This window comes from Leucopleurus acutus (assembly GCF_964270905.1).
Source record: "Leucopleurus acutus genome assembly, chromosome: 10".
In the NCBI taxonomy this organism is placed as follows: domain Eukaryota; kingdom Metazoa; phylum Chordata; class Mammalia; order Artiodactyla; family Delphinidae; genus Leucopleurus; species Leucopleurus acutus.
The window spans coordinates 21,555,996-21,573,679 of NC_139153.1; the positions used below are offsets into that span (position 1 = coordinate 21,555,996).

The following is a 17,684-nucleotide window of genomic DNA, read 5'->3' on the forward strand; positions in this document are numbered from 1 at the left end:
CTATCTTCCCTCCCCTTTGCTGTGTAGTTTACTTGGATGGAATAGTAGAAGAGGGTCAGTTTCCCCAAGCTTTCATTGTTTTGGAAAGAAGTTTAGTTAATCTGGATGCATTTCTTTCCACACAACTGTGTTTCAATGATTGTGGGCTTTTGAAACATCTCCTCCAGCTTGATCATAATCTGATGTTTATGGTAGTTGTACTTTATCATGTAAATATAATGTTTGCATTTTATATATTTCTGTGTTGCATAGCTTAAATTATTTAATTCTTTACCCTCCCTAAAACTGTATAGTAGTGCATACAGAAAATGGCATTCAAAACAGAGTAAAGAATGCCAATAACTGTTGACATTCTCTGCACTCTTGTAGCTAATCAGTTATTCTGTTTTAGAAATAGACACAGAAGACAAATCCGCCAGGCTAATGAGTTCAAGTCTTCTCATCCTGCTCCTAGCATAACTTGAAGTTATAGAAGGTGAACTAGTTTGCTAATGTCCCAAAGCACTCTTGAAAAGGTTTAGAGAACTAAGCCACTTAGGAGGACAAATATGTCTCAGATAATCCCTGCTGCTACTGTCAAGACTCATTTGAATCAGGTCAAATTAAAATTAAGATGGTTCAGCACCAGAGGTCTCACACATCACTTTCTTTCTTAGCAAATAGTGTCCCCAACTCTGTCAGAAATATCTCACACTTAAGCCATCTGAACACCTTCCTGGGTCTCAACTCTTTTACCCCATTGTTGGTTCTTATCCAGTGATTTGCCCTAATCCAATATCAGCCCCATGTTTCTTCCTTGGAAAATGCTTCTAGACCTAGGGAATAGGTTCCAAGCCTTATTATTCTTGGCTCTCAAACAGTCAGTCCTAAGCTCTCTTTTAAATTACATCCAATTTTTTTTTTAATCACAGTGCTTTAATTTTTGTTTTTGTTTCACTTATTTTATTTATTTATTTGGTTGCACCAGGTCTTAGTTGAGGCAGGTGGGCTCCTTAGTTGTGGCATGCGTGTGAGATCTAGTTCCCTGACCAGGGCTCGAACCTGGGGCCCCTGCATTGGGAGCGCAGAGTTTTAACCACTGCGCCACCAGGGAAGTCCCCCATTTTTTTTTTTTAAATGAGGAAAGGCTCTCCTTTTGTAGGACCACGGATAGCTGTTACATTTCTGTCTAGACGGGCATAGTTCCTGAACTCGTGGAGGGTGGGGTCTGGTGGTGAAATCAGGCATAAGCAGGTACTTGTAAACATGATGGATATTATGAGAAGGAAGGATTAAGCTGCTGTGATGGAACCTGCACCTGCTTCAGGAGACCAACTTTCAAGCTAAGTCTTGAAAGATAAATGAGGGGTTTATTGGATGAAATCCTGGGGTGGAAAAGAATGTTCAGGAATGAAGGAACAGCAAACATGAAAAGCCCGAGGCAAAAGAGTTGGAACCCCAAAGAAGACCAGAATGGCCTTCTGTAATGAGGCGAAACCTGAAACAGAAGACAATAGCTGAAAAGGTTATTGAGAGTGACAGGGAAAGTCTTGTAATCAGTTCTGGTAATTTGAATTATTTACTAATGTAACCATCACTTCCCTCAAGTAGAGGGAATATACAGATGTTAGAGTACAAATTAATAGAGTGCCCTAGGATTTCTGTTCGAGCAATGCTCTCTGTTTTGAAGGACAGGAGAGTGAATGAAATGGAAGTACCAGCTTTCACGTGGGGACACTCACTCTCAGGTTTCTCAGCAGACTCATCCTAAAGCTTTCCCCGGTAGAAGCTGGACCACAGGCACACCACCATGCCCTTCTAAGCCGTGGCGAGTGTGGTGAGTGAAGTACCAAATATCAACCCGCTTGGCAATGGGTACAACCAGTCTCATGTGCTGCTTAAACAATGTGTGTGAATTGTGGACTGTTAAGGTGGAAAACAACCCAACAATTGTTGCACTTAGAATTTTTTCTTTAAGACTTGTTTGTTCAAAATATGCTTTTCTTCCCTTACATCCAATTTTACCATGCTACCTTGAAAGACTTCTCTAGAAGTACTTGAATTCTGATTATATTATATTGCCTTTTCCTGCTATTTTAAAATTCTTTTTGAATAATTTTTACCTACATACTACAGTCTATGTTTAAATAGCATAAACTATGTCTGGAGGGGTATACGAGGAACTAGGCATGATGGTAGCCCTTGGGAGAAGGAGAAGGGCAGGGCTGCCATCTACATAGCATTTTTCATGTGGTTAAGATGAAAAGGACTCTTTCCTCAGAGCCATGAGTTATGGCTTATCCAGCGGAGCCCAGGCTAGATTATAACCTCCACTCACTGCCTCAGCCAGATGTCCTTGTGCAGTAAACAACTTGAGCAGTCTTACATGGCAGCTCTGGAAATGAGGAGCTGGTGCACAAGGATGAGAGAGAGGCTTATGTTTCATTCACTGAATAGCTTTTATATGATTACATGTGCAATTCAAAATTAGAAATTGAAAAGTAATGTGTGCTGATATAGAAAACCAGAAAAAGAAAGCCTCGCCCAAAATAAATTAAAATCATCCAGTGATGCCAACTCAGAAATCACTACTATCGATAATTTGATCTATTTTTCTCTAGTTTTTTCCTATATGCATACAGTCAGTTTCAAAACGGAGTTCATATGCAGTACTTTTCTCCTGCCCTCATTTTTACTTTGTTTTGTATGATAGGTGCTTTTTTCCAGTCAAGAAAATTGTTCACCCCTTTTTCTGAAGATGTTAAGTGTCGCATGCTCATAGTAGAATATTTAGCAAACATCGATAAAGGCTTAAGGTTTTTTTTACTTCTTTTTGAGATATAATTCACATACCATAAAACTCACCTGTTTAAAGTATACAGTTCAATGGCTTTTAGTGTATTTATGAAGTTATGCAACCATCACTGTACTCTAACTTTAGAACATTTTCATTGTCTTAAAAAAAAAAAACCCCGTGCTCATTAGCAGTCGACTCATTTCCTCCACCCCTCCCTCCAAACTCCCTTAGCCCTAGGCAACCACTAATCTACTTTCTATCTCTATAGATTTGCCTAATCTGGAGATTTTATATAAATGGAATCATAAAATGTGTGGTCTTTTATGACTGGCTTCTTGCACTTAGCATAGTGATTTTGAGATTCATCCATGTCGTAGCATGTATCTTTTTTTTTAGTTATTTACTTTTTACTGATTGCTTGATTATTTATTCTTGATTGATTTTTATTTATTCGCACACCACAAAATCTACCCTTTTAAAGGTACAGTTCAGTGGTTTTTAGTATATTCACAAGGTTGTGCAACTATCACCACTATTCAATTCTAGATCATTTTCATTATCCCCCAAAGAAACTCCATACTCCCTGGCAGTCCCTCTCATTCTATCCCCTCAGTCCCTTGGCAACCACTAATCTACCTTCTGTCTTTATGGGTATATGGCCTCTTTGTCTAACTTTTTTTAATTCTTGTGTTTTCAAGACTCATCCATGTTGTAGCATGTGTCAGTACTTAATTCCTTTTTATGGCTGATAATATTCCATTATATAGCTATACCACGTGTTATGTATCCACTAATCAAGTGACATTTGAGTTGTTTCCACTTTTTGGCTCTTAGGAATAATGTTGCTATGAACGTTTATGTCCAAGTTTTTATGTGAGCAAATATTTTCAATTCCCTTGCGTATATACTTCATTCCTTTTTATTGCTAAATAGTTATTACATTATATGGATATGCTGGGTTTTTTTTTTTTTTTTTGCTGTACGCGGGCCTCTCACTGTTGTGGCCTCTCCCGCTGCGGAGCACAGGCTCCAGACGCGCAGGCTCAGCGGCCATGGCTCACGGGCCCAGCCGCTCCGCGGCATGTGGGATCTTCCCGGACCGGGGCACGAACCCGCGTCCCCTGCATCGGCAGGCGGACTCCCAACCACCGCGCCACCAGGGAAGCCCTGCTGGGTTTTTTTTAATCTGTTCATCTGCTGATAGACATGTGGCTTGTTTACACCTTTCAGTTATTCTGAGTAGCAGTGCTATGAACATTTGTGTTTAAGCCTTTTTTTAAACACCTGTTTTCACCTCTTTCAGATGTATACCTAGGAATGGAATTGCTGGGACACATGGAAATTCTGTTTAACCTTTTGAGAAATCGGCAGTCTTTTCCACAGCAGCTGCACAATTTCACATTACCACCAGTAGTCTATGAGGGTCCCAGTTTTTCCATAGCCTCACCAACAATTTTTACTGTCCGTGTTTTGATCATAGCCATTCTAGTAGATATGAAGTGGGTATATTAGTGTGGTTTTGATTTGCAGTTCCCTAATGATTAATGATGTTGAGTGCCTTTTCCTGTGCTTACTAGGCATTCGTATATCTGTTTTAAAGGAATGTATATTCAAATCTTTTGCCCATTTTTAAATTGGGCTATTTATCTTTTTGTGATTGAGTTGTAGTTCCTTTTATATTCAGGATATAAGTTCCTTTTCAGATATAAGATTTACAAATATTTCCTCCCAGTCAGTGGCTTGTCTTTTCATCTTTTTTTCATAGAATTCTTTGAAACACAAAAGTTTTAAATTTTGATGAAATCCAGTTTATTTTTATGTTACTTATGCTCTTCCTGGCATAGCTAAGAAACCACAGCCAGATTCAGTATCACAAAGATACACAGTTATGTTTTTTTCGAAGAATTTTATAGATTTAGCTCTTACTTTTAGTTCTTCGGTCTGTGTTAATTTTTGTACACGGTGTGAGGTAGGGGTTCAGATTCATTCTTTTGCATGTGGCTCTCCAGTTGTCCCAGCACCACTTGTTGAAAAGACTGTGCTTTCCCATTGAATGATATTGCAACTTTTGTCAAAAATCAGTTGACCATAAATGTGAGGGTTTATTTCTGGATTCTTGATTCTATTTCATTGATCTGTTTGTCTGCCCTTATGCCAGTACCACACTGTCTTGATTACTGTAGCTTTGTAGTAAGTTTTAAAATGTGATCTATTGAAAAGTAACAAAACACCCAACTGAAAGTAGCTTAAACTATGTAAGGTCATTTGTTGTTTACATCTCATTACAAGTCATCTGAAAATAGGCTGCTGCTGAGTTGGTTTGATATCTAAACAATGTCATCAAGGACCTGGGCTTTTTTACCACCCTCTTTTCTACTATATTTGCTGTTAACACCTGTCCTCTTGGTCACAAGATGGCTGCTGTAGCTCAAAGCATTGTGTCTTCATATGACAGTGTCCCAAGCAGGAGTCAGGGAATGTGCTCAAAAAATTCTTGTGTTGTTCCAGCTCTTTGAAGAGGAAAATCTTTTCCAGAACCCTTTAGAAATCTTCACTTTATAGCTTATTGCTTGAATGGGGTGTCATGCCTTCCCTTAGACCAATCATACTTCATCCCAGGGGCATAGAAAATGGCCACCCACAAAATCAGAGTCTCTGAAAAGGGGGTAAATGGCTAATGGATAGACGACCAACACTATTTGCCAAAATACATAAACATATAAAAAATAAACCAAGATTATCTGTTAAGTCCACCAGACTGAAATAATAATGGATCTTTTTAGGGTAAGGAGGTCTACCTTAAATTTCTTTGGTGCTAGGTCCTTCAGAAATAAAACCTATTTTCTTCCTCTGTTATTGACTCAAGACCAGATCGTGTAGTTCTTCTCTTCATTCCTGTCGAATACTGCCTGGAGCTCCCTGAACTCTTGGTCTAAAAAATACACAAGTGCTTTCTCAACTTTATACAATATTCACAATCCTTCAGGTGTGTAGCTTACTGCTTTTGGCCTCTTTAGCTTCTTGTAGACAATTCATTTTATAGTTGAAAACAGTATGTTGCTACTACCCACTTCAAATTAACTTTAGGATGGCAAGACACAAGAAATACTCTTATATCTTTTTTTTTTTTTTTTGGATGCTAAACTTTGCTTTTATTTTGCTCTTACTGCTAACGGGCCAAATAGTTGAAGTTCCTAACAATAATCCTACCAAATTATTCTGTAGTTTTTAGTAATAATGGAGAAATGATCTATATTTATAACCTGTTGCCCATGTTTGTTTGCTAGCCAGAGTATTCCTGGCCTTGAGAGTTTTTACTACTTTGAAGGCCATTGATCTTGGCTGATTTCTGTTTCTCATTTTACTACAATTATCTGTTAATCTTTGGAAAGTCAAGATTTTTCATTTATCCTTTTTTTCCTTCTACCATTTATTGTATAGGAGTGAAGGTCATTGTTGTTTTTTTTCTTTAATAAATTTATTTATTTATTTTTGACTGCATTGGGTCTTCGTTGATGTACGCAGGCTTTCTCTAGCTGTGGTGAGCGGGGGCTACTCTTCGTTGTGGTGCGCGGGCTTCTCATTGCGGTGGCTTCTCTTGTTGCGGAGCACGGGCTCTAGGCACGCGGGCTTCAGTAGTTGTGGCTCGTGGGCTCTAGAGTGCAGGCTCAGTAGTTGTGGCACACGGGCTTAGTTGCTCTGTGGCATATGGGATCTTCCCAGACCAGGGCTTGAACCTGTGTCCCTTGCATTAGCAGGTGAATTCTTAACCATTGCGCCACCAGGGAAGTTCCGGTCATTGGGTTTTAAGTCACTGCTTTCTTATCTCCCATAAAAAATTCAGTTACTTTTCTTTATAGATTTTCTTTTCCTTCTCATTGTTTTATTCTTATTTAAATTGGGTAAACCCAAAGGGTGGACATTTTGTCACATTAAGTTCCTGGATAATAAGTAAGTCCTAGAGCCCCCTGTACCCTATAAATTTTAGTGTGAGGCCAAAACAAATGATAACTTATAAATACCAAAAAGTCCTTTTATTTCTCAATTAAAGTAGAAGGACTGAAAAATTAGCAGCTGTGCTATTTAAGATGCTTTTAAATGCTTTTTTCCACAGATCTTCAGCAAATCACCCAGATTTTCTGTGTCTCAGTTTCTTTATCCATGAAATGGGGCCAGCAATACCTTTCTCCATTTGACCTTGGGAGAATATTGTGCAAATCAACTGATAATATGTGTGGAGCTGCCTTTATTTATTTAGAAAAGGGTGCTATATAGACCAATTTATTACTATTTTATTTTTGTCATTGTTGGTGTGCATGTAAATTAAGTATAAATAAAAGGTGATAAATTATGGGGGTGGAGATAAGTCACAAGATTGATACTATTTCTTCTTTGAAGAAGGTCAGCCCATATACACACTACTATATATAAAATAGATAACTAATAAGAACCTACTGTATAGCACAGGGAATGCTACTTAATACTTTGTAATGACCTATATGGAAAAGAATCTAAAAAAAAGTGGATATGTGTATACGTATAACTGATTCACTATGCTGTACAGCAGAAACTAACACAACATTGTAAATCAACTATACTCCAATAAAACTTTTTTTAAAATTAAAACAATTTTTTAATAAAAATAAAATGCAAAAAAAAGAAAAACAAAGTATTTGAAAATGCTTTAAATACATAATAAATAGAAAAGTTATAAACAAAACAAAAAAGAAGAGGAGGAAGGTCAGCCCTTACCCGCTGATCTACGTGGGCTTCCTTGGAACCTTCATGGTCCTTCAAGTGCTTTCTCATCTACACTGATGAATTCTAAAATCTGATCTGGCAAAAATCTCCAGTATCTCTTAGTGGATTAACTAGTAAAAAGGGATACAATGCAGGATCTAATATGCATGCCCCACTCCATGCAGTGGAGATAGCATCCTCCTCTTTCCTTTGAGCAAGGAGAATTTGATTTAATAAAAGAACAGGTGAGGTTTTTGAGGAAAGACGAGAAAGTTTTGTTTTGTTGTTTTCCTTCTATGAGTGGAATGAGTTTGCCGAGGAAAAGAAGATGGATAGATGCCTTGGTGCTGGATATTGTTTAGTTTGTAGTGGTTTTAGCCCTTTATGATGCCAAAAAGCCATTCAAAGTCCTAAAGGCAGCTGCAGAACTAAGCCAACCTACTGGTCAGCCTTGGGTGATGGTGATAATGACAGGTACCCTACCCTTCAGGATTCCATGACTTCTGCATGCTGCCGTCCACCTCCTGCCGCTGGAGGCCAAGACCGAAGATGCTCCTGGCTCGCTCAGCCCGAGGAAGGGAAGAGAGAAAAAAGCAGGAGAGGAGGGAGGAACAAGAACACTTTGCCTTTGGCCCAAGTGAGATTGAAGCAGAACTTGTGTCCCACTGGCCCTCCTGCCTTCTCCTTGGGGCAAGATGTAGAAGCGGGGAGGGGCATGCAGACCCCCTGTTGGGGTAGACTGCCTCTGCACAGCTGGGCAGTCCTCCCAGAGGCCACAAGAGGTGCTTGCGTTGAAAAGGGCACGTTTGCCCACCAAACTCTCACCCCATGTGCATATTGAAGCCCTGTTCCGGGGGACCTGTTGACTTTATTATGTAGCCATTCCTAGGTAAGCCCTTCCTTGTCACCCTTGGAATTTTGCAGCTGCCTTGCAGCTGGGCTTCCGTGCTCTGCTGCTTCTCAAGCGCTCTCTCTCACCCTTCCCCTCAAGTCCCACGAGTCTGAGATCCCTCTTGCTATAGAGCCATGGAGCCCTCATTCTTACAGCTCATGCCGCCTTGGACCACTATTGTGTCCCCCCTCTCCTGTCACCTGGCTCCGCCCTCCTCAGCCTTCAGGTCTCAGCTGCGGTGTCACGGTGTCACGTCCTCCGCGAGGCCTTCCCTGGTCCTCCCCCGCCCCCAGCTTCCATCACATGTCTCTTTTATAACCCTGTGAGGCTCTGCCTGCTTCCTCTATATTACTTGTTCAGATGTCTGCCTTTCTCTCCCTTCTCTAAGACCCACTTAGACAGAAATCCTCTCTGTTTTGCCTAGTGTGTTCTAAGTGCTCAGTTCCCTGCCTGACACGTACTGCAAAGTCAATACGTAATTTTTTAATGAACAAGAGTGTGTTTTGGGAATGGATGAACTTCTTTCTATATTCACGCTTGAGACAAAGAGTCATTCATTTGTCAGGTCAAGAACCATTGATTGATGGCCTGTTATGTGCCAGCCACTGGGGGAACAAATATGAATAAGGCGTTTTCCCTACTTCTGCCAGTGGTTTCTGAGTGGACTTGGCTACCACCCCACCTGGAGTAATTGGAAGTGTGTGGAGGTGCTTTTTGTTGTTGATGTCATAATGACTGGGGACACTACTGGCGTGTGGTGAGCAGAGCCCAAGGTCACTAAACATTTTCCAGTGCGTGGGGTACACTCCTGCACAAGGAGGGACCATCCAGCCACCCCGCCTCCACTCACCTGTAGGCACTCCTCAGAAAACTGACAGTCTGGGGACTTCCTTGGTGGTCCAGTCGTTAAGAATCCGCCTTCCAATGCAGGGGATGCAGGTTCGATCTCTGGTCGGGGAACTAAGATCCCACGTGCCACGGGGCAACAAAGCCTGCGTGCCGCAACTACTGAGCCTGCGTGCCAAAACAAAATACCCCGCGTGCCGCCACTAAGACCCGACACAGCAAAATAAATAAATAAATATTTTAAAAAATCAGTGAAAGCTGCCTTTGACTTACTGATTAATTGGCTATATGGAATTTACAATAAAGAGTATTGTATATTAAAAAAAAAGTTGACAGTCTAGCAGTGAAAAGTGGACCAAAGGGGGCACCTTTGCCCCTTTTGAGGCGATGAGAGACTTCTGTAGCAACTCAAGGCCCGCTGGAGGCATCAGCATTCCACCTTGGGGTTGATATAGGGGGAATTGTTTTTGTCATGTGCCAAAGAAAGCCTTCAGCCCTACTAAGCAGCCTGTGATTTAAAGGAAATGATAAGGCCAAAAATTAAAGTGCCAAAAGATACAAAGCTTATGGTGAAAATGACTATTTCTTATTTTTATGATAAATATCCAAAAAAAAAAAGGTAGGTGTAAATGATAGGAAATGTCATTCCAGTTCCTTCTCGATGGGCTTTGAGTCCATTACAGCTCTTGGTGAGTGTGTGAATACCATTATAGAGTGATTGTTGCATCTCCAGTCTGCCTTTTGGGAGAAAACATCAAGAGGGAAGAATGTTTCCCCACCAGTCCTCTGAGAGGAAGAGCAGGCTGTGGGGTTGAACTAGACCAAGGTTCCTCAGTCTCCACACCACTGACATTTGGGGCAGGAGAGTTCTTTGTCGTGGAGGCTGCCCTGGGCACTGTAGGATGTTTACCAGCATCCCTCTACCCACTAGACGCCACTAGCATCCCCGAGGTGTGACAACCAAAAATGCCTTTGTAGGCAGGGTTGCAAAATTGCCCCTGATTGAGAGCCACCGAACCAGACCTTGTTTTCGTCCCCCTCAAGCCCTGTGTCAGACGTGACCTGTCAGAATTTAGCCACACTGGCTCTTCAGCTGTGGAGAGAGGAGAGTTTTAAAAATATCCACAGGCATTTGATGGACTCTGTCTTTTTGATGGGCAGAGGGGACCCCTGGAAGCCGCTGCGATAGAACTGCTTATCTCTTTCTAGAGACAGGGGTTAGCATTTTGTGCTGTCTTCTTAGCACTGTGCTCTTCTTCCTGCGGATTGCTCAGAGGAGAACCTACGGGAGCCTCGGGGATAATGACAATTTCTCTTTTTACGTCTGCAGCAGAACTCCCAGGAGTATGAGCCATGCTGTCACCTGAAGCATCTTTTTAAGCCTCCAGAGAGAGCTGCAGGAAATTACAGGGTATTGCAGGGAACTCTGATGCTGTAGAGGAAAAAAAAAATCCTCTCCTTAAATTAAAAAAAGAAAAAGAAAAGACAAGATAATTTTGAAGACAGCTTGATTTATCTCCCTTTCCACAGGAAATTTTAGACCAGCTTCAAGGGTGTGTGTCTGGGATCTGGTTTGTGCCACGTGGCTTGTCCATTTTCAGAAAGATGCCGCAATTGGGTGGCTCTTTTCTCCACTGTTCCACGCCTGGGTTCAGTTGCCACCCACTGTCGGCCCCTGGTGTGAAGAACTTACTTTTCCTTCCCTCTAAAAGCTATCTCTGCCTAGAGCTTTGAACTTCTCCTGCTGCAGGAGAAGAAAGCTGTTTGGATAAGAAGAAGCGTCCATGTTTATATTGGTGGGAAGAAAATGTCTTTTCTTATCTTGCATCTAGCTTGGAGCATCTCCTGCTTCTCCGGGTCCTCAAGAAAGGCTGGCTGTGTGATGGAGAAGAGCTAGCTCCAAAGAATTTTTTGGGGAACTTGAAGAAAGTGAAAGAACTGCTCCTTCAAAAACAAGTCAACTTTAACCTCCAACACACAGAAAGGGATAAGAAAACAGATGTAGATAATTAGTTGACATTTTTTTTTAAACATATTTTACGAATACTGTTTTATCTAGGTACCAAAAAAATGAAACAATTCCTGATTTTGGTGGTGGTGATCACTGTTTTCTTTGGGCGCTCACTTTTTGCCAGCCATATACTAAACACTTTATACAGCATATTTTACTTAATCTTTCCCCAGTTGCTATGTAGTAGATTCTGATATTATCCCTGTTTTATAGATGAGTACACTGAGGCTTTGTGGCTTTAAGGAGCTTGTACAAAGTGCCACAGGTCTTTTTTAAAAAAATAAATAAGTAAATTTATTTACTTATTTATTTATTTTAAGGAGCAGGGAGTTAAGTCTCTTAGGACACTTAGCTCCTAATGCCCGTGCCCTGCAATAGCGCTTCTCCATCTTTAGAGTCAGAATCCCCCAGAGGCCAAGTGACACCTCAGATCCCTGACCGCACCCTGATTCTGGAGGGGGCCCAAGAGCTTGTATCTCTAACAAGTTCCCAAGTGATGTTGATGCTGCCAGTTCAGGGACTACACTTTGAGGACCCCTGTTCTGCCACATCCAATTTTTCTAGAAAATAGTGTAAGCACTGACTTTGAAAACCTTGAATGCAAACCACTGAAGTTGGAATTGACCACTGACATTAGGCCTATGCACAGATAATAGCCATGGTGTTTCTGGAGCATCTCTTGTGAGAGAATAGTGTCACGAGACGGAGATAAATGACCTGTTGTAGGTTTTATTCGGTATTCCCTTGGCTGCCGATTTCCGAGAACACGGTCTCACTGCATCATTAAAAAGAATAGAAATGTACCACCATCATCCACTCGTACTCGCAAGCCAGTTTTGAAGTTCGGTAGTTTTCCATTAGAAGGATGACATTTCATTTTCAAAGTGTACTTGGTTCATTGTCTTTTGACTCAGTGGGACCTAGTATTTCCTGATTCTGTGTAAACAGTGTGACCATTATCTTGGAAAATATCAGAGTGCTAATACTAAGGAACACATGGAGCAGATTTACTGTGAAGAAAGGTTTGCAAATCTTGGATCGGGTCTTTTGTCCTATTAACTAATTCAACAAAAAAAACTCTTAGGCAATTTCATTAGTAATAAAAGAAGTAAAAAGTAAGAAAAGAAACATCTTTTAAGAGTTTCCCAATTATGGTCACTTTGAAAACAGTAGGCGCTTTGAGGACAGATTTTTGTGTTCTCTTTTCACTGGGTGACTTTCACCTGAATTAAGATTCCAAAGGCACATTTGAAACCTGAAATAAAGCTGATTTACTTGTCGATAATCTCTTCTGAAGCCTTCTGAGCTAGTTCGGGAGAAAAGCTTTGGCACTTTTACCTTTCTGCCACTTAATAGCACAGATAACAGCCTAGGTGTGAAACTGCCAGTAAAATACAGATGATTGTCCTACAGATGGATTCAGGAAAAAACAACATCCTGAAATTTGCTGCAGTACTTTTGCTGTGAGCAATGTTTTACAATTATTTGGGACTGAAATCTACACATATTCCAAAGGAAAATAGAGCCTGGTAGCATGTGGGACTCCTTGGGCTCTTTTTTGCAAATGCCTTTGGCAATATCAGTTCTTGGGGGAGAACTTTAAAAAAACAAAACATGAATTATTTGGTGACTGTGAGTGGTGGAACACCTTCCTTTGGTTTTGAGTCAAGAATAAACTATCTGTGCAGGTTTGTGCTAGTAGCTGCTGCTACACATGTCCAGAAGCTGAATTTTCCAGAACCAACCCAAGGAATCTCTTGTGAGCTTCTGCTTCCCAACAGATACTAACTGGAAGCTATTTGCCAGAGACCAAGAACGCTCTTTGTGTTTCTCATGAACTGACTGCTGCGTTGGAATTAGCACAGTGTGCGGGGTGTGCGATCCTGCTTTCCGGCTGGCAACAGTAGGCAGGTTGTCATTTTCTCTGAGACCCTCAAGTTAGGAGCGAAGGCAGGTTCTGCAGTCACGCACACGCTGTTGCTCAGAGACTGTTATCTTCACCTCTTGGTGAAGCACAACCAAGGAAACACTCAGGGCTGTTCCCCCGAGTGGGGTCCAAAGGGCTGCTTCGGAGGATTTTTTTTTTCCTCCTGTATCTGTGGCTGCCCAGAGATATTTATCATGTGAACAGAGGCCAAGCAAAGACCCTGTAGTGTAAAGTAAGGTGCTTCCCAAAGCGGATTCGGAGATTGGGGCTGGTGTGTGTGCGCGCGCGCGTGTGTGGTGTGTGCAGGACGTGCAAGCCCAGTGCGCTGAAATGCAGCGCTCTCGTCTGCCTGCAAAGAGTTGCTCCACTCCCCCCGCTGCCCAGCGCACTCGGGGAGCGCCAGGGGGAGTCCTCGCCGGCCCGGGCTTCCAGCGACCCGGGAGCGCCGAGGGCTCGCCTGGCGGAGCTTAGCGCAGCTCGCTCGGCGCCGCCAGCGAGAGGGCGGGGTGGACACTGGGCTTCTGTGTGCCCGCCGCAGCCGTTGGTTGGCGGGCGCCCAATCTCGGGGCATGCCGCCGGAGCCAGGCCAGCACGCACCGTGAAAGACCAGTTTGGGGGAAGGCTTGACCCCCGGCGGTCCACAGAAGCCGGCGTCGGGAGCCCAGGCGGTGGGGCCGCTGCGATCGGGCTCGCAGCGCTGCAGCTGCGGGAGCCGCCGGCACCCCACCCCCTGCCCGGGTTCAGAGGGACTGAGGAGGCATGGCCTCGGTGTTCATGTGCGGAGTGGAGGACCTGCTGTTCAGCGGCAGCCGCTTCGTGTGGAACTTGACCGTGTCCACGCTGCGGAGATGGTACACAGAGAGGCTGCGGGCTTGCCACCAGGTGCTGCGGACGTGGTGCGGACTGCGGGACGTGTACCAGGTGAGCCGGGGACCGCGGCGCCTGAGGGCCCTAGCGGGATGCCTGGCGCTCGTGGGAAGCCGGTTGGTTCCACCTGTATGATTTTATTGTCCCTCTCCTTCCACCGCTCTCTTTTTCAACTCCTATCGGGCTGCTCGCCTCTTGGGTCAAAAGCTCAGCAGCTGTGGGTAACCGTTGCCTGACAGAGCTTGTGAATTTTCCCCATCGGGCATGGGGGGCACTTGTGAATTAGTCCCTGGCTTTGCAGACATCTATTAGCGAGTGATGGTGTATCTTAGCAGCAGAGCGTCTGCAGGGAGCAACTCTTGACATTCACATGATTCCTTCTTTTTCATTTCATTGGGGTGAAGGTAGGCATTTCACGGAGCAAGGATTTCACACCAGTTTATGGTCAGAAGGGTCTGAATGGATTTGCATTCTTCCCTTTGATTTTATTTCAGCTTTCCTTCGGGCAGCCCCAACTTGCAAGGCAGAGCCAGGAAAAGCTGATTGTGTCTACTGGCTTTTGGAAGGAAGGACAGCAAATTGTGAACACTTTGCAGGAGGATGACGGGCTGGGGAAGGGAGGGGTGGCCTGGCTGAGCGTTGGAATGCTTACGTTTGGATTTACTCCCTGTCATATAACACAGCCTCTTTATTTCTCTGCTAGGTCCCATCCTGCAGGCAAAAAATGCAGCAACTTTGCTCAGTCTCTCTGGGGCTACAGCTTCCCTTCATATTTTTTAAACAGTCGTTTGTGGATTTAAAGGTCCTGTGCTTTGGTTGTTAATATTTTTCAGGTTTAAAAAATAATCTACATTGCCTTTAGGAAGATTACACCTGGTGTTTACTATAGAATGTAGTGGCACGTTTTCTTTCCTGTGATGTAGAATTAGCTTTGTTGCAGTTCTTGGATTCTCCCTACTCTGACCACATTCTCCATATGGCTGTGATTCATATCGCATTGTATTGAGTCCCATATGTGATCAAGCTTCTGGTGTTGATAAGCCATTGTCTTCCATCAATCAGGCAAAATTAAAAGACCGGCACCTGCGGTTAAACTGTGGGCATCTAAAAAATCAGCGTCCCCTTGTCATCCCTGACATCCGTATCATCCTTGTTAAAATGTGAGGAACATTATACTTTGTGCTTTCCCGACTCCTGCTTTGGATAACATGTCTGAGATGTCTTGCGTTTTGAAAGAATCCAAAAGCCAGGTTGAGAACCGGGGCAGCATGTGGTGGTTTGAGAGGATTATGGAGCTGTGGATATAGCCCATCTGGCCACATTACCCAGATCACCTAGCTTTTTGGAGCCAGAGGTGTGTCTGCCTCTCAGCCTTTTTCTCTTTTGGGAAATCATTGTTCAGTTTGGTCTGTAGGAGAAGTGGCCCTGATACACTTTTGTTTTCACTTTTTAACATTTGAGAAACTTTCAAAAGGAGAGCACAAGTACTGTGGCCAACCATTCAGCCTTCATGCCGCTCTCCCCAAAGGCTCAGGGGACTTATGGCTTACCTCTTCTACTGGTAGTGACCAATTCAAAAATGACGCTTCCAGAAACCTGAGACCCCACGAGTTCTTTACGAGGTTGATCAATAATTATTTTTAAGCAGAACAGCGACTTGAAGGACTAACCAACTGAACTACAGGTTTTCTCTTCCGTAAAATGGATAGTGGCTGAGCCAGTACCCTCTCATAATGATAAGAGGGAACATCTAAAACAACCATGGCCATTTTATGAGTATTGAGTCTTAAGCAGAAAATGATCTCCAAGGTTTGTGTCTTTGGAGAAAACTTGAAAATATTTTAAAACTTGAGAGAACTCTAGATTTTTAAATTGTACAACACAGTTGTTAGCAAAGAAATACCGTTTCCTTTAATGCCTTTCAAATTTCAACAAGAAGGTACTAACGTAAATTGTATAGAACAGAATGGCAGTAAAATGAAGTGGTTAATACCTTATACTCCAAGTTAAATAGACAGAGGATAGGATAAATCCTACCTCTGCCTGTGTATGATCATGGATGAGTTACTTAATTTTACTGTGCTTTAGTTTCATTGTTTATAAAATGGGAAATACAATAGTACTAACCACAGAGGTTGATATTAAAATTAATTGACAGTACCAAGAGCTTAGGAAACATTCAGTAAATGTTATCTGCTCTATCAGTTGGGGTATTTTTATTGTAATAGGAAAATGAACTCAAATTAACCTACAGAATAAAAAGTAGGGACTTTGGATGCAACTGAAAAATCTAGCAGTAGGATCAGGGCACTATAGTTGTTCCCCATGATTCTTTCAATCCTGTCTTGTTCATGTATCTTCAGCTGTTTTCTTTCCTCATGATAGCAGACAGCTAAAGCAGTTCTGGGGCTTAGACCCATGTATCAACCCATATAGAAAGAAAGAGAATGTTTCAAAGCCACCAACTATCAAAAAAAATTCCCCGGTTTGCATTCTGATGGGTCAGTTTAGAGTCTGTGCCCACCGCCAATGCCATGCACTGATTGGCACAGGGAATGGGATTGTAATTCATGCATTCTCAAAGGGAATGATATGGCCCCCAACAGGCAAAAATCATTTCGTAAGGATGGGAGGGGGGGCAAAAAAAAAAATCTTAGTCTTTATGTACAAAGCACAGGTATACATACAATACGTAAACAGATCTACAGTGTACTTATGGCGTTAGAATTTTGGGGGGAGTGAGGTGGCTAGCAAACAAAAAAATATCTTCAGAGGCTCCTTAAGGGAGTGATAACGAATACAAAGGTTGAGAGACCCTGAATTACATTGATTGGCTTAGGCCAGTGCAGACCCATTTCTGAAGCCCGCAGTGAGGTTGGCCCCGCCCAGACCACATGGCTGCCAGGCAATGGGGGGAGGGATGCAGTGTCCACTGTATCTGCATTATTAGAATCTCAGATAATGAGATTCTTATGCTGTTTAAATAAAATGATTATTTTTCAAGATAAGTACAAAGATTGATGCACAAATACATTTGTAAGTATTTTGCAACAGTAATTTATTTGAGTTACGGGGTTAGGGGGCCCATCATTAGAATACCAGCATTGCTATCCCATAATTATGAATTCTAAAACAGAGAGGAATGTTCCATTATACTGCTCAAGTTTCTGGCATGTGAATTGGAAACACCACAGGGTTACATATTTTATTGAACCCAATTTTTTATCATCTTGATGATAAAAAGGTGTCAATTTCTTGCTTCTAGTCTGAATAGTCTTGTTTGTAAAAAAACACCCAGGATTCAATCACTCTAGAGAGAAAGGGTGGGGTGGGAGATATCCATTACACGAAATACCTGACAGTCCCCGGGGGTGTTTTGTTTATTCATATACTATAAGTGAAATAAGATCTCTGCCTATTCATAAGGAACTTGACAACCACATTATTGCCTCGCCGGCACGGTCGGGAAGACATAAGTTCTTTGGAATTGAACACTTCCTCCATTTCTAGATATTGGAGAGGCAAGAGACTTAATTTGCCAGAAACCATGAATAATTAAGATACTAGCTATAAGGCATTTCTGTAGTCATGTGACTAAATAAAAAGCAGACTGAGGCTGCACTGA

At 42.4% G+C, this 17,684-nt stretch overlaps 2 protein-coding genes across 4 annotated transcripts in view; one reads left to right on the forward strand and one right to left on the reverse strand.

Moving 5' to 3' along the window:
• Positions 1 to 13,763, reverse strand: part of LOC309967017 (cytochrome c-like) — a gene marked incomplete at both ends in the record, with an annotated part of 74,148 nt that extends 60,385 nt beyond the window's left edge. Inside the window, one exon of the mRNA XM_082847453.1 lies at positions 13,506 to 13,763. Coding sequence (XP_082703579.1) covers positions 13,506 to 13,763 — 258 coding nt within the window. The remainder of the gene's footprint in view (positions 1 to 13,505) is intronic.
• Positions 1 to 17,684, forward strand: part of FRMD4B (FERM domain containing 4B) — a 336,715-nt gene that overhangs the window by 138,775 nt on the left and 180,256 nt on the right. The window lies entirely within an intron of this gene.